The sequence below is a fragment of the Nomascus leucogenys genome, chromosome 7b (assembly GCF_006542625.1).
Source record: "Nomascus leucogenys isolate Asia chromosome 7b, Asia_NLE_v1, whole genome shotgun sequence".
Lineage (NCBI taxonomy): Eukaryota > Metazoa > Chordata > Mammalia > Primates > Hylobatidae > Nomascus > Nomascus leucogenys.
In genome coordinates this window covers 107,088,244-107,111,876 of record NC_044387.1, presented here as the reverse complement: position 1 = coordinate 107,111,876, position 23,633 = coordinate 107,088,244, and the positions used below count along the sequence as shown (strand labels likewise).

At 41.1% G+C, this 23,633-nt stretch overlaps 1 protein-coding gene across 12 annotated transcripts in view; it reads left to right on the top strand.

Annotated features, from left to right (window-relative positions):
- Positions 1-23,633, top strand: part of FAT1 (FAT atypical cadherin 1) — a 141,172-nt gene that overhangs the window by 65,601 nt on the left and 51,938 nt on the right. For all 12 annotated transcript variants that reach the window (XR_004031094.1, XR_004031096.1, XR_004031095.1 and 9 more), the window contains exon 4: positions 22,900-22,961. Coding sequence is in view for 9 of the 12 variants with exons in the window: in XM_030816422.1 (XP_030672282.1) it covers positions 22,900-22,961 (62 nt within the window). In the remaining 3 variants the exon portion in view is untranslated. The remainder of the gene's footprint in view (positions 1-22,899; positions 22,962-23,633) is intronic.

The window sequence follows — 23,633 nt, the reverse complement described above, 5'->3', positions numbered from 1 at the left end:
CAGCACTTTGGGAGGCCGAGGTGGGCAGATCACGAGGTCAGGAGATCAAGACCATCCTGGCTAACATGGTGAAACCCCATCTTTGGTAAAAGTACAAAAAATTAGCTGGGCGTGGTGGTGGGCGTCTGTAGTCCCAGCTACTCCAGAGGCTGAGACAGGAGAATGGCGTGAACCCGGGAGGCGGAGCTTGCAGTGAGCTGAGATGGTGCCACTGCACTCCAGCCTGGGCAACAGAGTGAGACTCCGTCTAAAAAAAAAAAAAAAGTTAGCTTAAATGTGCTTTTTAAACTTTGAGTTTGCTTTTATAAAGCTGTTTTATGATTATGCTCATTAGTGGGGTTTCACTTTCAGGTTAAAAAGCAAACATTGTTATTTCAGTAATAGCTCCTAAATTAGTGATATATCTTAAACTTACAGCAAATTTACTGCTGCTAAGAATTTGAATTGTCCTAAGTCGGCTTTTTGTAAAGAATATTAAGAGTTTATTTCACAGTTGGCTAGTTTTTTAATGTTTTAAGTTTTTCCCATAGAGCAGTGCTGTATCTGCAAGTGGTAAGGGATTGGGATTAACCCGTTTTCAGATTGGAAGTGGTTACTTTCCTGAAGTGACACCCCAGGCCTTTTGCTTCTGACATTTTTTTCCATCGATGTCTGTGACTGACTCCCCTGCTTCCAACAAGATAGCTCCTTGACCTCAAAATCCTCCTCCGAAATTTTTATAAACTTCTAATCTTTGTTCCTTTACTGCACAAGTGGTGACTGCGTTCACCCTCCTTGTGAAATAAAGCGAAAGTGAGCTAAGAACTAAGTGCTGAAAATTTGAAGGCATTGTCAAACATAAGAGAAGAAAGTCAGAAGTATATAAGAATTGTGAGGATGAATTCGGAGTCCAGAATGTATGCCTCTCTAGTGGCGGCCCCAGACCTCGAGAGAGAGAAATCTGGAAGTAAAAGCCTTGATTGACACAATGTGAGTGTGAACAAAAACCCTCAAAGAGATGTTTTCCTACCCTCTTCCCAAACCTCAACAGTCATCATCACAGAAGACTTCTGGGAACAAGGGTGTGTTTGCGGGGAAGAGTCCCTGCACACCAAGCAGCAGACACCTTGGGAGTCCTCTCATTCAATTCTGACGTTTTTTTACCTGGAGACAGCCTCAGATTCTGCAGGTTAAGGGCTCAGTTCCCAAGAGTCTTCCCTTCTTCCCACCAGTTGCAAGCCCAGGCCTCTGAAACTCCTGACCGACCACCTCCAAGGGAGGGTTCCCATGACCTCTCTTTGGCTTCTGTGACTTTATTAGAGCGGCTCACAGAACTCAGGGAAACACTTACATTTACCTGTTTATTACAGAGGATATTTTAAAGGATACAAATAAACAGCCAGATGAAGAGATACACGGGGGCAAAGTCTGCAAGGGTCCCACGCACAGGCATTTCTGTCCCAGTAGAGTCAGGGTGCACCACCCTCCCGGCACCTGGATGAGTTCTTGTGCACCTTCCTGTAGCCTCCACGTGTTCAGCGGCGAGAAACTCTGAACTCTGCTTTCTTGGGCCTTTTATGGAAACTTCATTGCCTAGGCATGATTGACGCATGGACAGCCGTGTCAACATGTGGTTGACAAAGGCCTGTCTCTTGAGATTGTTCTTGGCCTCTGTCTGCAGCGTTTCCGCCTCCAGGATATGGAGCGGGACCCTCTCTGGAATGAGGGGCTTATGACACACAGTCAGATTGGAGTCCTGCCATGGCAGGTGAAGGGAGAGTGGCAGGTGGCCCGCAGAGAAGTTCTGTTTCCTGAGGCAAAAAGTGCCACAACATTATAACCAAAGACTAACAGGGGTTATGGGAGTTACGAGCCAGGAACCATGGACAGAAACAAATATACACCCCTCCCCACAGCACACGTGTATGTCATATCTCAGGTGGCAATTCAAGACCAGAACTACCCCTATAGTAATTTGTTTGATGAATTAGACTAAGCAGTGTTTTCAGTTTTCGTGTGTGTTCTGTCTCTCTTTTAGATTGGAGTAAGTCCTCTGTGAAGAGACAGATGACAAGCAATAAATATCCTTTGGGATATCTGAGCACATGGCATAGGTCTGGGCATAATATATGTTTGAGGAGTAGGAGGAGAAAGAAACTGAGGAGATTATGTAGTTTAGCGTTGCTGTGGGGAGCCTTGAAAACCCTTGGTTCTTCCTGGGACCCCAGAAATGATGTGGCTGCCGTGGCGTTAGGTCTTGTTGTAGAAACGTGATTAATACGACATTGCCTCTCCCTTTTAAATCTCTCCATTCCGACAACTCTAAAGAAAAGGTGTTTGCAGAGATGTCTTTGCTGTTATCTTCAGAAGGAATAAACCCTTTCCAGGTGTCCACAGCCAGCACCCCAGCCCTGGTGGGAGTACAGGCATTCCGCTGGCAGGGCGGCGGGAGGAAGTTCAGTGGAGTGCACACACAGGCTTTCTTTCCTTAGGAGTTGAAGTCAGGTAATAGTGGAAGATACCATAGTTAGTACACAGCAGTGTTTGTTGTGAAGTATGTTAAAAACTATGTGGTTAGTAAAGAAGTCTCAGCATTCCTCAAATCACCTAAAGTCTCTGAAGATGAAGAAAGAACCATATTTTAGCATGGAATTATTAAATAATATAGTAAATATAGCTTCATAAGATCTGTTTCTAGATAATTCTGTTCCCCCAACTCAGCAGAAAATTGGGGTGTGATCCGAAGGGCCCGAAGGGCTGCACATGACTCATCTCACAACCTTTAAAGCAGACTGACTGTTCCCAGGGAGGTCAGTGTCGTGGCGGCCTGATTGTGAAGGCTGATGAAAGTCCGTCTGGTGGGAAAAAGTGCTTCGGAGTTACCGACCCATCTCGCCACCTGGAGACCCTAAGTCATGTTACCTAATGATTAATGGCTGAGCAAGGAAATCACTGGGCTGGAAATCCAGAGATCTGGACCATAGTGAGGCCTTCCCTCTGGGATCTTGGGGCAAACTGACTTTCAGGTCCTTTGATTTTGTGATTCGTGGTGTTTCTGCCCCCCTGTTGAGGCTTGTGTGTGTAGAGTGCAGGCGCACCCAGGGTCGTTCAGGGGACAGGTGCCACAGCCACTTCTACTTGCAGGTGTTACAGTTGCTCTGTTAATGAATATAAGACAATCAAGAATCTAGTAGATTAATAAACTTGTGCCTTTGGATAAATAAATTTGCTAGAATAAAGTGGGCCCACTTGTTTCTTGTGGGAAACATGAATTTGGGACCCTGGTGATTATCCTAAACACCCAGCAGCTAGAGAATACCTACGTTTATCCTCATTTAAAGCATTTGTTTATGCATCAAGTACAGTCATGCGTGGCTGAATGCCAGGGATGCATTTTGAGAAACGCGTCATCAGGCGATTTTGTCATTGTGTGGACGACATAGAGTGTACTTACCCAAACCTAGATGGTCTAGCCTACTACACACCCAGGCTGTATGGGATGGCCCGTTCTAGTCTACAGACCTGTATGCCGTGATCCTGTACCGAACACTGCGGGCAGTTGTAACACATTTGTGTATCCAGACATAGCTAAATGTAGAAAAGGTGCAGTAAAAATATGGTATTAATCTTTCACAACCACGGTTGTATGTGCGGTTCGATCGTATATGCAGCCCGTGGTTAACTGAAACGTCGTTATGCAGTGCTTGGCCGTATTTATTTACCGAACTTTGAAATTTTTTTTACCAAATCTTTGAAAATTCGTCATCTACAAAAGTGAAATAAGAAGAACAGGTGTTTGCAGCAGTGTGGCACAGGCCCTCACGGGTCCGGTGGAGGTGTGGCACGGGCCCTCACGGGTCCGGTGGAGGTGTGGCACGGGCCCTCACGGGTCCGGTGGAGGTGTGGCACGGGCCCTCACGGGTCCGGTGGAGGTGTGGCACGGGCCCTCACGGGTCCGGTGGAGGTGTGGCACGGGCCCTCACGGGTCCGGTGGAGGTGTGGCAGGGGCCCTCACGGGTCCGGTGGAGGTGTGGCACGGGCCCTCACGGGTCCGGTGGAGGTGTGGCACGGGCCCTCACGGGTCCAGTGGAAGTGGGAAACTGGCAGTGGGTATGGTTGGGAAGATGAGCCCCTTGGAACAGGTACTGGGTGATTGTGAAGATGGTAACAATAGATTGATGGAGAGGAGGTAGGAGATGTTTTCATGTTGGCGGCAATTTGAAGGAATGGTGAGTTGGAGACCAAGAAATAAGTGTATGGGAGACGGCTACCCTCAGTGGAAAACCTCAAATGCCAGAATAAGGATTAAAGAGAATATTTGTTATTTTTATTAATAAAAGGGACCTCTTTTTGAGAGTCGGTATAAAGTGCCTTGCAACATTTTGGATAAACTTAAATAAAATGACCTCACTCAAAGTCTTTTTGGAAAAGAGGGAGGCATCTCCTCAATATCTTTTTCTCCTTCCCCTTTTGTCATAGTGTAACAAAATATTTTAAAAGCCACAACAAAAAAGCTTCCTAGGAATAGGTTTAGTGAGTGATCTTATGAATTTTGTGCTCTAAACAAGAAGTTTGAGTGAACTTTTTTGAATGCTTTTTCTCTTCAAGGTTTTTGTGCTTAATTATGGTGCCAAGGACTATCTTTCTGCATTTCAGACAATTCTTATTATATTCTTTACAAGTAGGGGGGCAGTAGGTTTTCATTTTTAGGACATACAAGTGAAAGACTGTATCCATTCTCCTTTTGTGATATATACACTTTTGTTGACATCACTAATTTTTATAACGTTTTTTGTTTGACTGTGTCCATTATCAGTTATAGGGTAAACGTGCTTCTTTTAACATAAGTTGCGCACTTGCTCAAGGTGGAAGAGAGACAGAAGCATAGAATTCAGATTGTTTGGAGCCTTGGCAGCTGCAGCGCCTGCAAACAAAAGCATCACAGCTTTGTGGTATGTCAAGGACAGAGAAGAAAGGGAGTCCCAAACAAAAGAGACTAGTGTGAGCTTCTCATGACTCATTATTCACGAACAACCTCGGGAAATCAACACCACCCTTGCAAAGAGTCTTTTTAGTTAAAGTTACTGGTTTGAACTTGGGGGGGTTGATATGCAACTTACGGTTGGCATTTATTAATAATTTTGAAGTGTTACTTTTAGACATGTGTGTCCTTTAGAAGAGACCATGGTCTTACTCTCTTATCTGTATGTTTGATATTTTTCAAGTTTTTGCTACAAACCAAGTATTGATCTTTATTTTTAAAAAGCTTTTTTGAGGTGTAATTGACTTACAGTAAATTGCACATATTTAAAGTCTACAATTTGATAAGCTTTGACATAGCTTTTACACCTGAGAAAGCATCACCACTATCAGGCAATGAACACACCCATCATTCCCAAAGGTCTCCTCACACTTCTCTGTATTCCCCCTCCCAACCCTTCCACCTCCATCTCTAGTCAACTGCTGGTGTGCTTTTTAGCACTAAATAATTGTTTGCATTTCCTGGAATTTTATATTAGTGAACTCACGTGGCATATACTCTTTTTGGTAAGGCTTCTTACACTTCACATGTTTATTTTGAGATTCATGCATGTTTTAGCGTGTATCAAGACTACGTTTCTTTTCATTGCTGTGTATCCTTTATATAGATAGATTAATATTATAATTTGTTTATCTACTCACCTGGTAATAGGCATTTGTATTGCTGCCAGTTTTTGGCTGTTTGTAAATAAAACCGCTGTGAACATTGAGTACAAACCCTTCTGTGGACACATACTTCCATTTCTCTTGGACATCACATAGGGGTGCATAGCTGTCTGGAAACTGTCTCAAGGCAGCAAGCTGCTGTGATCGTGGGTCTCCCCTCATCTATTTCTCTCAGGGATCCCTGCCTTTCTTTGCCTGATGTCTAGTGTAACTGCCAGTGCATTCATTTTGTCTGCTTGTTGGTGGTTTTATGTTAAAGCATATATCTGATCCCCTTACTAGAAGTGGAAGGTCAGCTATTGCTTTTAAATCAGAAAAAGATGCCTTTTTAAGTTTAGAAGTGCCATCAATATGTATGTACTATAAACACCTCCTTTAATAAACAGTGAATCTTCTTAACCGGGGTTTTTGTGTCTTGAAGGAGTAAAAACTGAATTTCTAGGTTTATTTTAAATCGAAACTTAGCAATATCCTGGTTATGTTTCTGGAGTTTGTGGAAATACAGATATGTATGTACTTTTTGTCCCTCCCGAATTGTGCTGTTGTGTTGCACCCAGTAGCCGGCATGGCACTCCTCTGTCCTCCTTCCCCAGGTACCATTCATCATCAGTTTACCCTGCTCAGCAAGGCCGGAAGGCAGATGTGTGTTTGTGACGTGTGTTTGTGATGTATGCGCACGTGTGGGTAGCACACCTCATAAATCCTATCACTTGTTTTAAGTAGGTAATGCAATCACATGGCACAACATGCAAAAAGTACAAGAAGATACCCAGTCAAGTTTTACTTTTACCTAGTTCTCCATACACTCAGTTCCCTTCCTTAGTATATTAACTCTCTTTTCTTATTTTCTCTATCCTGAATGCTGTGGCATCTGGGCCCTCATTGACTGGGACTGCCCCCTCCAGGACTCGGGATAGCAAATGACTGGTGCAGGACCATGCTTTTCATACGCAAGCTGACCAGTCCAGAGTCACACTCCACACCACAGCCTGTGTCACACCCAAGTCATCTCAGAGCTAGTGCTAGACAACTGGGGACGGCTATGCCCCAGAGCCTTTGAAATTACTTAAACCAGCCAATCCTGAGCCTCTCGCCCTTGCCTTTCTGTGAGATCCTCAGTCAAGCTTTCCCGGTTCCTTCTACCTCCAGACCAACCCTGGCACGGTCCCGTATGGCCCAGCACGGCCCCGTATGGCCCAGCACAGCCTTCGGCCTTTGCCACCTTTAGTGGGGGTGGTATAGCCTCCTCTTGGGGGGAAGTACCAAACTGCCTTTTCAGGTACTTTCAGGTACTGGTGGTCGTACTTGATCTGTTGCCTCACCATACTTGAATAATTAAGTCTACTTAGAGGCAACTAGTATTTGCATTTTCTTTCACTTGTATACAAGCAAGAAAGAATATGTTGGTTTTTTCCTCATCTTTTTACACAGATAGCATACTGTATACATGGATATGCATCTTGGGTTTTTCCATAACAGTATTGGATGCTGTGCTTTTAAGAGCACCTTGGCCGGGCGTGGTGGCTCGTGCCTGTAATCCCAGCACTTTGGGAGGCTGAGGCATGCAGATCACTTGAGGTCAGGAGTTGGAGACCAGCCTGGCCAACATGGCAAAACCCCGTCTCTGCTAAAAACAAAAATTAGCTGGGCATGGTGCTGCACACCTGTAATCCCAGCTACTTGGGAGGCTGAGGCATGAGAATCGCTTGAACCCAGGAGGCAGAGGTTGCAGTGAGCCGAGATCGCTCCATGCACTCCAACCTAGGCAACAGAGTGAGACTACATCGCAAAAAAAAAAAAAATCACCTTATTGTGGTTACTGATGAATTTGCCACATTATTATAGGAATATATGTGCATATCCATGTACCTTTCACTGTCCATTTCACTCATCTACTGATATCTAACCAGTATTTACCTTTTACCTCTTCTCATTCATCTTCCTCTTTGAAAACAAATACAGTAAGAAAGAAATTTATTTATGACTAAAAATAAATTTATCAGAAAAGTTTAGTAGTTAATGGTATAGGGCATCCTCTTTGACTATATGTGTATGTTTGTGATTTCTGTGTGTCTATATTTGCATCTTAAAAGGTTTTAGGCTCTTTGACAGCTGCTACCTGTATTTCTATCTTCTTGAGATTTTAAATATGTAATGCAATCACGTAGTACACAATTCAATATGTGTATACCATAAAAACCTCATTTGAGAAATAGTGAATCTTCTTAACGGAGGTTTTGTCTTTTGAGTTTGTTTCAGCTTAATGTTTCTTAGGTTTTCCTTCCTCGATCCTGTAGAGCGAAGTTTGTTTTGTTTTTTTTTCGAGACAGCGTCTCACTCTGTTGTCCAGGCTGGAGTGCAGTGGTGCAGTCTTGGCTCACTGCAGCCTCGAACTCCTCTGCCCAAGTTCTTCCTTCCTCGGTCTCCTGAGTAGCTGGGACCACAGACATGTACCACCACGACCAGCTAGTTTTTATATTTTTTGTGGAGACAGGGGTCTCACCATGTTGCTCAGGCTGGTCTCCAACTTCTGAGCTCAAACAATCCTGCCATCTTGGCCTCCCAAAGTGGGATTTTTATAGGCATGAGCCACTGCGCCCAACCTGTAGAATAAAAATTTCGTGTATTTTGGAGAGTGATCGTTACTCAAAATCCCGTCCCATTATTGTGGAGCACATCGCACTGTTAGAATCTCGTTGGTCCTGCCGGTTCGTTCTCTTTGAGCAGACTTCCGTCAGCTATCTCCTGCCTGTTCCCTTGGAGAGCTGAGCTTGAGGGAGACAGCCCAAGGGAAACCAGCAAAGCCTAATTTTCCTTCTTTTGCCCCTTTCTGTCTTATTCTCTGAAGTCTTTTTATACCACTCTTCCACCCGTCTCCTGTGTCTTGCCATCACTTTTGGATAGGGCTGGAACAGAACTTTCATCAGGAGTCAGAGGAACATTGACAAGTGTGTCTCATCTATTAGAGCAGCTTCCACAGACTTCATCTTTACAAGAGCCCTGCGAGATGGTGACTGCAGATACCAATAGCCTGCTGTGTGTTCCTTATTTACATTTTCTTCATTTTACAAATAATCTTGAGACTTCACAGAGGTCAGAGCTACCAGAGGTCAGGCAATGTGGATTTCCTGGCTGCCGCTTCTCGGTGCATGGTGCCACTCCCAGGCCCTGTGCCTTTGCGTTTGGGTGTAAATGTGGTTGTGGATTCAGTTTTTCTGTCTCTTACCTACTCTTTGCAGTGAGGGATTCTGTTTCATACAATAGTTGCTTTTCAGGCTAATCTTATTCCTATGGGGCCATCAGACCAAAAATGGGAAACTTTTAAGTAACACTAGATTTTTAAACTTAGTTTTATGAACCGTGTACCGCAGGGGTCATCAAACTGTTTCCATAAAGGGCCACACAGGGCTTTTGGGTTTGTGGGCCATACAGTCTCTGTCACACCACTCAGCCGTGTCACGTAGCCCAGAAGCTGCTGTAGATGATATGGGAATGAGTGAGCACGGCTGTGTTCCAGTAAAACTTTATAAATAAACGAAATAAATTCAATAAAATTTGAATTTTCTGCCCCTTTCGTGTATCACAAAAGCTTTTTTCAACCATTTAAAAATGCGAAAGCCATTCTTCACTAGCCAGCCACACAAAAACAAGCTACTGTGGTTTCCTGACTCCTGATGAGTGGACGTATTCACTAGTGGGACTAGTTAAACGATTTCGATGATTGCTAATTTTTTAAAATTATTTTGAAGGGATAGACATATATTTCTGAAGTAAAAATTGAATCCCTCCCATTGCTCTAAGCAAGAGTGCTTAGAAAGGATTGTTTGTATTTTGCTTCTCTTGGTTGTTAATAACAAAATTATTCTTTAAAGAAGGGCAATTAGAGTATCAGTTATCAAGGTTGAGATCTCAGATAAGATTTCACAAGTTGGTTAGTAGACTATTAGATCTCTTCTACATTGGGAAGTAATCGTTTCTTATTAGAAGATAAATTTTCCTAGATTTTGAGGTTTTCATACTTTTTTTGTGTTGATGTGTCCTGTTAAGAAGTTTTCAGAGCTCCCAATTTCAGCTCAAACAGGTGGCTGTAAGTATACTTAGCAGGATTTTATCGTTTCCCCCATTTTGTTTATTCTCTTATTCTGTGTTGAGATGTTACACTCAAATTACTCAGTTTCCATTTCGTATGCTTTTTAGAGGACGGCGTTATACGGTGGTCTGTTTTTTATTCGCTTCTTTGCATGTAAAATACTGTATTTAGTATAGAATTATTTTATGTTTACTATAGGAAATGTGATTTGTGATTGCAGACAGATTGGGTAGAAATGTATAGTTTATGTGTGGTAATCCCTAAAGCATGTAGTAAAGTTACAAAATGGTAGAATAGCTAGTAGGTATATTGGGTACTCATCATGTGTTAGTCCAGTAACACTTTACAACTATTTTTTTCTGAACCAAAGTAAATGGCATTTTATTGTGGCTGGAACGAATCCTGAACAAAGTGCAATAGGAAATAACTAAAGCTGCAAACAACTTCCAAGGGTTTCCGGTAACATTTGATAGCTGCAAAGGAAGGAAAGGACGGGCCAGTTGCATTACAATGGCAGGAATTCATTTTTTAAAAAAATTACCTATTTGCAGTCTTTTTACCAAGATACACAGATATTTTAAGGAGGAATCTGTAGATTTTTTTCCTATCTTTTTCTTGTGCTCATTATTATTTTATAAAATAAGTGGAGTGTATCATCCCTAAAGTTTGCGAGAAGTCAAATTTTATTCAGTGCATTTCTGCTGATGTTGAGGATGACAAGCTTTTTCCTTCTCAAATCAGTTAACTTGAATCTTTATGATAAATTCTGTGAGGAGCATTTGGTTTTTCTGTAGCTGCTGAATATTATTTGCTAAAATTATAGTGAAGATTTTGCATTTGGGTGCCTGAGATTAGTCTTTTTATGTCAACATGATGTTAACCTTATAAAATGGGTTGTGTACCCTATCCTCTTTTTCTGACCGTGCTATATCTGACATTTATAGGATCACTGAAGGCAATTCCCTGTAAATTGAGTTTTGCTGTCGATCTTATGTTTTAATACCATCAATTTTCAACAAGAAACAGCTAGTGAGATAGAACTGAAACCAGAAGAGATGTCTGAAGACTGTAGGGTACAGGCTCCCTGTATGACTCCCCGTCTGACTTTAGACTAGTCATTTGATGAATTTTATTAGTGTTTTCTTTGGAACTCTGAAAATTTGAACTAAATGAGTTCTGAGCTGCTTTCCAGCCTTGCCAGTCTATGAATAGAATTCCATTTTTGGCTCCATGCCTAATCCTGTCGGCACCAGTACTGCAGTGACAAACAATAGCTGCTGAGATGGCCACAGCTGCCAAAAGAGCTCGCAGCAGGCTGTAGTGAAATGCGGTCTCACAACACCACCTAAATAAAGACAGTGTGGTGCTGCAGAGGGTCTCTGAGCTCACAGTCTAGAGCTCTGAGGGGCTGGATGCTGAGTGGTAAGTGAAGGAGAAGTTGCGTGTTTGCTCATGGCAATCTGTGTTTTGCAGAAGCGGAAGGCGTGATACCTCCCTGTCCGCTTGTCGGCTGTGCATGTTCAGTGTTGGCTCTGGTGTGTGTTTCGGGGGGATCCAGTGTTGGCTCAGGTCCTTATGGGCCAGGACCACCTTCATTCATTATTGTTTCCACCACAGAACCAGGCATGATACTCATGAAAGATTTTTAAAAGCAGCCACATTTGAAGGATTTTCCCTTTCACCCATTGGAAGAGGAGGCATAGCAGTTCACACAGACAAACGCTGCCCTTGATGTAGTTTCTGTCACTCCCGCTCACCTGCGCCTTCTGTCTACCCACTGTACAGCTCTCAGCACTGCACTGTGATCTCTAAGTCACATACACAGCTTTGTTCTGGGGCTGTTTCATTTTATTTAAGCTGGTTGGGTACAGATCCGTAGACTAGAATGTTCCATGGATGACATGTTTACAAAGGGACAGTCAGGTGCTACCTTGAGTTCCAGTTACAGTCTGTTATTTCTGTATCTCATGGTGCTTTATTTATTAATTTATTAATTATAAATTAATAATAAAGTATCAAATAATAATTTATCAATTATTAATAAAATAATTTATTTAATAATAAATAATTTGTTAATTATTTACTTAATACTTCATTGTAAAAAATCAAAATAATGACCAGTGGTGTTGCCCTCTCTGTTTTCCATGCAATTGGTTGACCCTGGACCAGTGGCGTTGTAACACATATCCTATAAAGTTCTGAAGCACTTCTACTTAAATCTCTGACCTCTCATATCTTCCATATTTATGTAATTTATGTTCATTTTTCCTGGTATTAGGTCCATTTACTGTTCTTTCTTAGCTGCTGTATAAGAGAAGCAAGAGGTATGGTTAAAATCGAAAGCACAGTTTGGGTAAACACAGGGTGAGCACAGGTAAATTTCCCTGACTAATGATAACATTAGGCAAATTATTTTTGAAAAAAAAATTTTGATTAACTCATTGTACCCTGAGGCCCATGTTGCTGGTGAAGTGAACTCTTGAGGACAGAGAGGCTATTTTGCTTTACTCAGAATCAAAGAGTCTGTTCTGTCTTGGTCCCTAGTTAAAACAGCGTTAGAGTTGGAACTTTTGTGTTACAGGCATTAAGCTAGAATGTATAATTATGAATAGAGTTACTACATCCATATTTAGGGAGTTTTTCTTCTATTATGGAGAGGAAAGAAAATGAGAAATAATATACTCAGAACTGATGTATAATTTGTGCCATATTTTATATATTCATAACCGAAAACAAAAGCCGTAGCTGAGTTGTGGTTCTCAGCAGAGATGTTGAAGGAGTCCCTTTCCAGAGCCGAGGCGTCCTGCCCTCTCCTCCTCCTGAGGGAAAGCAGGACTGCACTTGGGAGTTTTGTTTCATCCCAGATCGCCTTTGGAGCCGAGTCACTTGTTTAATCCTCTGCTTTTTGTCTTGTGTGTAGAGTGATAATCCTACTAAACCATAAAACATTTCAAGTGAAGACACTAACAAAATACAGAAAGGAATAAAAGTGCTTATCTCTCAATTATGGAATTGTTCGCCAGTGTTACCCAATTCTTTTAGAAAACATTTTTTCAGTACTTTCATTTGCTATCCAGATAAAAAGGTGTATTAGTGTGTATATCCAGACTCATCAAATTGTATACATTAAACATACGTAGTTTTTTGTATATCAGTTATACCTCAATAAAGCCATTAATTAAAAAAAAAAAAAGGTGTATTTCCCTAAGGCTACTTTCCATAAATTTAAATGACAGGTGGATTCCCTCGCAGTTCTGGAGGCCAGGAGTTTGAATTCCAGGTGCCGTGAGGGCCTCACTCCCTCTGCAGGTGCTAAGGAAGGACCCATCCTCGCTCCTCCCAGTCTCCAGGCACCTGCTGGCTTGTGATGGCACCACTCCAGTCTCTGCCTCTGTCATCAGACGCCCTTCTTCCCTGGGTCTCTGACTCAAATCTCCTCTACCTTTCTCTTAAAAAGACTCTTGCTATTGAATTTAGGGTCCACCATAAATCCAAGGTGGTCTCATCTTGAGGTTCTTAATTACATCTTCAGGGATGCTTATCCACATCAGTTCACACTCACAGCTTCCAGGGTTGTACATATCTTTTGGGCAGGAGCCACCATTCAGTCCACCACAAAGGTATTTCCAAGAAGATGGAAAATGTGCTGTTCAGTGGAAATGTATATAGCCATTTAGAATCCTCTTATTTTTTTGTTAATGTTGTAAAGACTACATTTCATTTATGTTCCAACAGGCTTTAATGACTTGGTCAGTAGTTGCAGACTTGTCAGGAAGATTCTGGGTGATGTTTTAGGACTTAATAAGCAGTTGAGGAACAGGTGGAATCTTCAGGTGGGCTCTCCCGGCCACTTCTTTGTTGCATTTTTTGCAACGTTAATTATGCTTCTTATGGTACGTAAGAACCATACTTGAGAAATACTGTGTATTTCTCATATGTCCATAGCCCTATTGTGTTTCTCTGTATCTCAAATAGTATTTTAAAGAAATAGATAATATGCTTTGTTCCAGAATATGTCCAGTAGTAATTATTATAATGACTGAAAACAAAACTGTTAAAATAAGAGTGAATTTTTTTCAACTTCTGTCAGCACCTGTACTGAGAAGGTCAGCATGGGATGGAATCACCGGGAAACCTTTATGAGACGGTACAGGCTGGGTCCTCATGAGTGGAGAGTGTGATTTGGTGGCTCTGGCATGGGGCGGGAAGAAGGGGGGTTTGGCATTCACACTCCATGATCCCGATGCACACCTCTGCCGGAAAAGGCTCGAGCAGTAGAGCCTTCTGAACACTTTCCTCGGTAGGAAAGTTTCTTCTGCTGACTCAGACCTTCAGGAATTTATTCCACGTGCCTAGACCTCATTTCCTCATGTTTTAAGGTACAGGATTTGGGCTAGAGCATCGTGAAAGACCCTCTGGCTTTAGCAAACTTTATTTTTATGGTAAGAGGATACTTAGCACCCATGATCCATTTCATTAAAAATTTGCTGCAACTCAAAAACATTAGAAAAAGTCGTATAGGATATGCCACTTTAATATTTCCAAGAAGTTTGAGTTTTTTATATACATGGCCGTATATTAGTATATATAAGGCTTAAAAAATAATTGATTTGAGATTTTCCAGCCTAAGTTTAGTTTTCAGCCATCAAATATTTCCGTTATTTTCACTCTGAGCTTTAAAATGTTTTAATGTTTAAATTTATTTGAGTACTATGCTCATTAAAGATTAAAGATTGCCACAATAAAGTAGTGTATAAAATGAAGTTCTCCTCCTCTCTCCTCTCTTCCCTCCAGCTACCTGTTCCATTTCCCAGGAGTAGCCAGAAGTAATATTTCAGGGTTGAATGTGTCATAACTTCTATGCACAGGAGTGTGTGTACACATTACATCTGTACACACATATGCATGTCTCCTCAGCACCTTGCCTTACTTGTTTTTGTAGTACTCCTTGTCTAAAAGTTACCCGAGCAGTGTAAGTTTCACAGTCCGCCCATGAGTGTATTACAGGTGTTTTATTATTAACTGTCCTAATGTTGCTGATCCTTAAAGCACACTGAATGTCCCTGGGAGCAGTCCCTGCCACAGTCAGGATTGAAGGGTAGAAATCTAACATCCAGATCCTGGTGGTAACAACTCCTGAAGAAATTACACTGAAGACCCCTAAAACTTAAACTAGACACTTCCTTTACCACCAAATATGCTACGATTACAGTTCTTAAACTTAGTGTCGAGTAGAATATATGAAAGTGTTTCAGAGAAATCATTGGGTGAAAATGGTATGTACCTGAAGTGCATGCCTGCAGTCAAGGGTTCGTCAAAATAATGCTGCAATTAATAAAACATTGTGAGAAAGGGATGGAGCCCAGAGGACTCCTTCCTGCAAAAGGAGCTGGGCTTGGTGGAGAGAACATTCTAATCCTAGAGGAAAGTGAGATCACAATAATTTTGTTGTATAATCATTATATGTATTAAATATGATTGACACATTTAGAGTTGTCTGTGAATTAAGAGCTTGGACTCCGGAATCAGACAGACTTGGGGTCAAATCTCAGCTTTGCATTTAGCTGGCGATGATTTTACCTCTCTAAACCTCAGATATCTTCAAAATAAAGATAGTATATTGGTACCGCTCTCTTCTAGGGTTGCTGTGAGTATCCAGTGAGAGTGACGTATATAAAATGCCTACCTCAGAGCTGGGTCTTGGGAAGCACATAATTAGTGTTGGCTAAAAAGCGAACTGTGAGAGGATAGTTTAATATTCACCCCAGCCTTTTACATGTGGGAGTTGTTTCCTTAAATAAATTGCATGCCTTTGAGGACAAGAGCCTTGTCTTAGGCTTTCGTATATGTCTCTCATGGTGACATTTGGGAACAGCATTCTGAGCAGTTGAATAACAGTGCAGATGGAACAAGTGGGTGACAGATCGTAAACATTATGACATCACTACTGTTTATGAACATAGATTTAATTTATTCACTTTTAGTGCTTAGGAAAAAAAAGCAAAAACAAAACAAATTAGTAGAGTAATGATTCTCCAAGTCACAGCTAAGCACAGAGCCTCTTGACTGGTACGTGTTCAGGTGAAGCAGTAAATCAGCAATTCTAAAGCAGGCCTCTTCTTTGCCCTCTGAGCCAAGTGGAGACTCATAGCAGGGAACGGTGGGCAGGAGCATGGTGGGGAGTATCAACACAGTCAAAATCTAGGAAAATTTTACTTTTTTTTTTTTCTATGTGGGATTAAGACAGACGTCTATAAAAATTTGGATTTAGATAAATATTTTTGCTTCAAATTTTAACCACAGAAAAAGATTTTGAATATTGCAGATGTTAAAGTTTTTAGTTTTGACAGGCAGCATTTGAAATTGGAGATGCTATAAAGGATCAGACATAATTGGTGACTATTTAAATTTAAATTGTTTAAATTTAAAATTCAGTTCTATGGTGACATTAGCTCCATTTCAAGTGTGTAGTGCCCACATGTGACCAGGTGCTACCATATTGGACAGTGCAAATTATAGAACACACAAGTCATCACAGAAATTTCTGTTGGACAGTGCTTTTCTAGAACGTATATGGCTGTGGTTCATGAATTACTGTAAAATAAAAGGGTGGAAAGGCCAAAATCATTGCAGGGGGGTAGAGGAAAATAATCAGAGTAAAAGGAAGGTATCTGGTGACCAGATTTTTACCGTTTTCCCTTGATCTTTTCCCTTCCTCTGCTTATTCTCTAGTAGAGTAATTGAAAAGTGTTCCAAGTAAATTTCCCGCCAGTGAGGTGAACATAGGGCTGCAGAGATTCCTTCCTTTAGAGCCAGGACCCTGCCTTTTACAGTGTGGGGTCATCGATGACTCTTACTACAGATCGCAAATGCTTGCTCTCTTGTTGCAGTTGGACCTGAATCCTATTCAGAAATCCTGTGTTTTTCCTTTTCTAGCTGCCATCTTTCTTATATGTGTGTTTGTGTGTGTGTATATTTTGTTTTGCTTGTTTTTTTTTTTTTTGGAGACAGTCTCACTCTGTTACCTAGGCTCAATTGCAGTGGCCCACTCTCACTGCATCCTCCACTTCGCAAGTCCAAGTGAGTCTCATGCCTTAGCCTCCCAAGTAGCTAGGATTATAGGTGCACGCCACCACAGCCAGCTAATTTTTGAATTTTTAGTAGAGATGGGGTTTCTCCATGTTGACCAGGCTGGTCTCAAACTCCTAGCCTCAAGTGATTCACCTGCCTTGGCCTCCCAAAGTGCTGGGATTATGCCATCTATTTTTATCCACTGTGCTGATGTTGAAATTTATTTTTTACAGAACCACAGTCTTCAGTCCCTCCCTGGTTTCTTTCACTTTTAATGTAGACTTACTAGATTTATTGAACCCCCAACTTCAATACTTTGCTAAATGACGTTGAGTCGGCAACTTAATCTCTCTAAGCCTGTAAAAATGGAGATATCGTCACATATTTACACATCATATACAAAAATATACACATATACATACGTGGATATATCTCAGTTTTTTACAGGCTTAGATTTATATATATATATATGTAATGAAGTATCTATTAAAGCATAATACCTTAGCTAACTGTCAAAATTGAGTGGCTTGAAATAACTGTCATAATTTAGTTTAGGGTTCTGCTGGGCGGTTCTTCCACTCTTGAAATAACTCATAATTTAGTTTAGGGTTCTGCTGGGTGCTTCTTCCACTCTTGTGCAGGCTTGGCTGGTGACCGGCTGGTCCTCAGTGGCCTCACTCACATGTCAGGCAATGGTGGGTGGTTTGTCTGCTGGAGCAGCACAAATGACTAGACCACATGTCTTCTCATCCAACCAAGTCCACACTTTCCTGGAACACAGAGTTGCTGGCAAGAGCCTTCCTCCTGCTTCCTGTTTTCTGTGTGTAGCTCCTGCGCCGTGTTTTCTGTCAGTGCCCTACAATCTATCCTGTCTTATTGTTTCTCACATATAAAGTAGTCTTTGCCAACTTCTAGCCTTCATCCTGGTTTCTTGCAAACAAGACTGTCTTATCTCCACTTTCTGAGTGGACAGTACAACACAGTTGACTGAATGCATTCATTGCTCCAGCTGTGTGGACCATGTCACATGACTGTCTTCACCTACTAGTCCTTTGACATTCACTTTTACATCTATCTACTTTGCGAAGTCTACTTTATCTCTTGAATTTTGAGAAGTTTGGAGATGGTTTTGTTATTGATTTATAAGAAATGTCAAAGAGTACGATTTTATACTGAAACACTATAGCTGATCTGACGTTCTCTCTGTTCTAAATGAACTCATCTCTAAATGTCTTAAGTGGCGTTGAAAGGCCATGAGTGGTTTTTAATGATGTTCATCAAGTGCGGTAAACTTTGGTTCCTGCATTGTGCATACATTTATGGGGTGAACTGGTAACTGCTCATTGGTGAGAATATACTGTGTCTGCTGTCTCAGCCCACCTACATTTATCATAGTTTTATTATATAGAATGCAATGTTTTCCTGGACCAAGGAAAGAAAAATGTCTAGTTTTTCTTCCTTTCTATTTTTAAATTATCAGTGCTTGGCAGAAGAGGAAGATAAAACACAAAGTTACAAAAAGACAACAGTTGCATATACGTTTTTCTGCTTTTGCCTCCTCTTTTATCTCCTAACTTGCTTTTTTGGACCTATTAAATGACTGATGATGAATCATTCCTGTTTTTTTCCTTACAGTTTATGAAAGTCACAGTTCAGAGTTCATGGAGAGTTGAAATACTATAATGCAGCAAATTACGCAGTTAGGTGTGATAGGGAGAAAAAGACGCTCATCTGAGCCTCAAGAGAGCGAAACCCTACTCCTGGTTTTGTTAATGACTTGCTAGTGGCCTTGGAAAATTTTAACTGCTCTTTGGTTCAGGCAGCTCAACTTGATAATCTTAAAGGTTTCTCTCTAGTTCTGAAGTTCTGTACAGTTTCCTTTAAGTATATATCTTTCTGGGATTTGGCAAAAAATAATGCAGATGAGCACAGATGTCGAAAATGAAAGAAGGGGATATACTTACTAGGACACTTGCTACCTACTAGGTTAATAACATGTAGTGGGTATATGGAGCGGTTGTACTTTGGAATTATGTTTGAAGTAGCTGTTTCAAGTGGGCGGGGGTGGGGGGATGATGAGCTGGAGTGATACTCACAGAGGCATGAATGAGTATGAACACAGAACACATTCGGTAGATTGTTTTGCATGGCCTGAGTGCAGGGGGTTCGGATAGCATTCCTGGGGATTAGGCACTCAGTGTGGTTGATTGCTGTAAGGTAAAGCGCACCTCTAAAAGACATCCAGAATGCCTAGTATTTCATTGCTTCATTAGGAAATTCTGTTTTCATTTTGTATGAAAATCCCACAGGAAGCCCCAATTTTATTGTAATTTTTCGCAGAGGGGGAGCAGCACCTGGTGCCACCCCCATAGGACACTCATACACGGCCTCTCTCTGGAGACGGCATTAGGGAAAAGCGCTACGGCAGCCTTGCTAAGATTCTTTTTGCTAAGAGTGTTGTGAATTTAGAAAGTTTGTTGTTGTCATTGTTGTTATTTGTTTGTTTTTGTCAGTCTGAAATATCTTACGTGTTCTCCACAGAAAAGTAAACCCACCTTGCAGGGTTTCTTGCAGGACCTTGATTTGTGAATTGTGTCTCCTGTGTAGACTGGTGCCGTCCAGCAGAGCTTCCTGCCCTGGGGAGCACGTTCTGCATCTGCCTTGCTCCATGCTGTTGTCACCGGCCCCTGGGGGCTGCCGCACCCTGGAAATCTGGCTTAGTGTGATTAAGAAACTGACATGTAAACTTTACTGAATTTTGATTAATTTAAATTCCACTGGTCTCAGGAGGCTAGTGGTGACTGTATTTGTTAGTGGAAGTCTAGATCTTCGTCTTCTCTCTTGTTTACAGTTACATGTGAGACAATCTCCTCTTCATAAAAGTAATACTTCTGGTCTACTTCCTGCCTCACTTTCTCTTTTCTTTCAGGCTTCTCCAAAGGACGTCCTCTTTAAAATCCTCTGCCTTTGGCTTCAGGGACACGAAGCTTCTCTTCCAGCAGATTGCTTCCCAGGCTGAAGATCGGCCCGCTATTTTCTTTGCCTTTTTTATAGGCCCACTGTTCTCTTTAGTATTATACTCACTTCTGTGCGTGGGGTCTGACTCACACCTGTCTGTATGCCCACAGCTTCCCTGCACTTCAGGTCTGTGCTTCTAAATACCTGCAGGGTGCCGCCAGCACCTAGCCACCCATCGCAGCACCTGGCACACCCTGCCTATAAATATGCACTAACGCATTCTCTGTTGGCTCACTTATGGGCTGTGAATTTGTATCATTTTCAGGTTTACAGTAGTTTATGTGTCTCTCTCACTCTAGCACATATTTTTAATTCTGCTCGTTCATAGTTTTAAGAAATTCACATGTTCACACGTTTAAGTGTTTCTTGAGGATGACGGAGAGATAGCTCTGTGAGCAAGCTATGCAAGAAAGACAGCCTCTGTCCTCATGAGTTTTCCAGTACAGAAAAGAAGACTAATTTTTAAATGAGGGGCTTTAATACTGTGGAGTAATATTATGATAGAAGAAATATTAGGACTTGGAGAATCCAGCAGCAGGAACCCACGCCAGGCCCCGCAGTGAGTTTAAAAGTTTAAACCCACTTCAGTTTAAACTGAAGGGTGAGGCAGTGACTCAGGGTAGTCAGGCCGAAGTGGAAAGAAAGGGGCATTACCATTCATTGCATTAGGATGAAATTAAAGGTCCATCTGAGTTAACAGAGGAGAATTAATTTGAGGAGTATGGAACATGCAAATAATTTCAGACCCAGGAAGGAGGTGGTCAGGTAGCCTTTTGGCTTTATGGGTTTTTTTGTTTTGTTTTGTTTTGTTTAAGACAGAGTTTTGCTCTGTCGCCCAGGCTGGAGTGCTGTGGCGCAATCTCGGCTCACTGTGGCCTCCTCTTCCCAGGTTCAAGTGATTCTTCTGCCTCAGCCTCCTGAGTAGCTGGGATTACAGGTGTGTGCCACCATGTCGGATAACTTTTTGTATTTTTAGTAGAGACAGGGTTTCTCCATGTTGGCCAGGCTGGTCTTGAACTTCTGAGCTCAGGTGATCTGCCTGCCTCAGCCTCCCAAAGTGCTGGGATTACAGGTGTGAGCCACCATGCCCAGCCTTTTTACGTGGAATTGGTAATATGGACACAGGTACAGCTTCCGTTAACTTTCTCGTGTGCTGTAAGTAAATCGTAAAGTGGGGAGTTGTACTTGCTCACAAGTATTTGCACAGTGCTGTTGGTGAGCGATTAAGCGCTCTACAGAAGAATACTGTTTTCCTGGGAACATGTCAAGCTGCTGTTCCACGTGATGTTACCATCGATCACAACTTCTTGGTGGACACATTACAATAATCAGATGTGGGACTAATCAAGTGGCTCCCTGTCGTTCCTGAACTGTTTACAACCACAGTTAGGAGAGGGTGGTACATTTTCGATAGGGGAAAAAAAGAGATTAACTTAAAAGGTTTTTGACTAATGAAAATTAAGCTTGTGCCACATTTAAACGTCATTTTTACACCCTTAAGCAGTGTGAAGTATTTCCCTTTAGCCCCTTTTAATCTATACGTAAGATCCGGAAAAACCTCGGTATGGAGGTATGATATAGCCTTCTGTTGTCCTTGTTAAAAAGAGAACACTGTTTCCTTGAATCGTGAGGAAAATAATGTTGATTTAGATTCTTAGTAACTACTTAAGGAAAAAAGAAAGCTTTGAATTAAGTGAAAACACAAACCTTTCACTTATTGCTGCAGAGAAACATTTTGAATATCCCTTAATTGATAGTTCTGTGAAATTAGTTAAGATTATGGGAGAAAATAGATTAATAAAGTCTATTCTTGAATGTGAATTATTTGAGGTATTTCCCTATGGGAAAAACACCACAGCGCTGGGAGGAGAACGTTTAGCCCTGATAATTGTCCTGCCACACAGGCTCCACCTGATGTTAACGTCGGAGGTGCAGATGATCCTGGATGCACCTGTTCACCGTCAACACAGATGGGGGATGACATTTTAGTGGTTAGGGGAATTTTGTTTGTGGTTTTGGTGAAGCATAAGAATACATTTTATAAATTGTGATTGCCTTCTAGTTCCAACATATGCTGTCAGTTGAGCAATTATTAAAGTTCTCGAGAGGTCAAAACTCATAGATATTCTAGTTTGATAGGAAATTTCTTTTCTAGAATATGGAATTTGAGAATCATTAGTTTTCTTTTATAGGAAATTAAGTGAGCAAGATTACCTGGAAAATTACATTACTTTTTGTAACAGTTCTTTATTTATAAGAGTGGATAATTCAAAGGTAATAAGTTAGAGTTAACATTTTATTTTCAGTAGCCCTTATTAATATAGTTATAGAAGTTATTTCTGTCAACTCTCAGTTGTCTCTTGAGCAGTTAAAGGAGATGGATGAGATTGAAATCCTGGATAACTTCATCTCACTTTTAAAAAATCTTTTCTGACAAAATGTATATTGAAACCACTAACAAATAGAAAATGTAACTGATTTGAGTTTTTCCACTTTCTTACTATTTGTCATTTATCCAATATGTTTATGAGTCATTAAAATGAGAAAGTATAAAGTATGTTGTTGTTTGTAGACAAAATAACTAACCGTACCTGGAAATTAAATTTCTTTAGTAAGAAATTTCTTTCTTTTTTTCTTGAGAAATTTGCTCAGACTTTTACAAGAGTGTGGTTTTGTTTTTTATTTTATTTTTGAGATGGAGTCTCACTCTTTTGCCCAGGCTGGAGTGCACTGGTGTGATCTCTGCAACCTCCACCTCCCAGGTTCAAGCAGTTCTCCTGCCTCAGCCTCCCAGTTAGCTGAGATTACAGTCACGCGCCGTCACGCCCGGCTAACTTTTTGTAGATACAGGGTTTCATCAGGAGGCCAGGCTGGCCTCCAACTCCTGACCTCAAGTGATCCACCCACCTGGGCCTCCCAAAGTGCTGGGATTACAGGCGTGAGCTACTGCGCCTGGCCAAGAGTGTGATTTTAATTGCAATATTTTGAAATTGACCTTATTTTGTGAGGATTAATGAACTGTTATCATTTTACAGGTCTCATCACAACTACATCAAGGAAGCTAGACCGAGAACAGCAAGATGAACACATATTAGAGGTAAATATTTTTTTAATACTTAAAGATTCGTAGTTATAAGTATCATGGGAAAGAACAATCTTGTTCCCATTAACTGGTATTCTTAGCCATTAATATTTTGTTGTATTAATATTATTTACTGGTTATTAGGAAAAAGGAATATGAGGAAATTGTTAATGAATACAGCTCTCGTGCCCTTTATCCCTCAATACCATTCCCAGAATACACGGCCACTGTCATGGGCCCCGTTCAGCTCTTTGTGTTTTATGCTTGCGTACACACAAAGGGGGCAAACAGAACTGTAAACAGTGTCACGTGGAATTCATTTGCATTTACATAAGTGATATTTTTCTGTATCCATCTTTTTTCCCCTTACTATTATGTTTTTGAGATATATTTATGTTGGTATTTATAGATCTATTTCAACCTTTTTAACTAGAGGTAATTTGTTTCCAGATTCATTTTTTTGCTCTGAAACAATTGCATTATTTTTGCATTTTAAACTATGAATTACTTAGTTTGTGCTTCTTAAATACCTCAAAAGTAAAAGTAGATTGAAGTCTCAGATGTGCTCTTCTAGAAAGTTCTAATAAGGCTTCTCATTCTCATGGATAATTTACAATGCCTTTTAGTCCTTAGAAAACCCACAGCTTGTTATCATGTATTGGTCACCTGGTTTTTGGCTAATAGTAA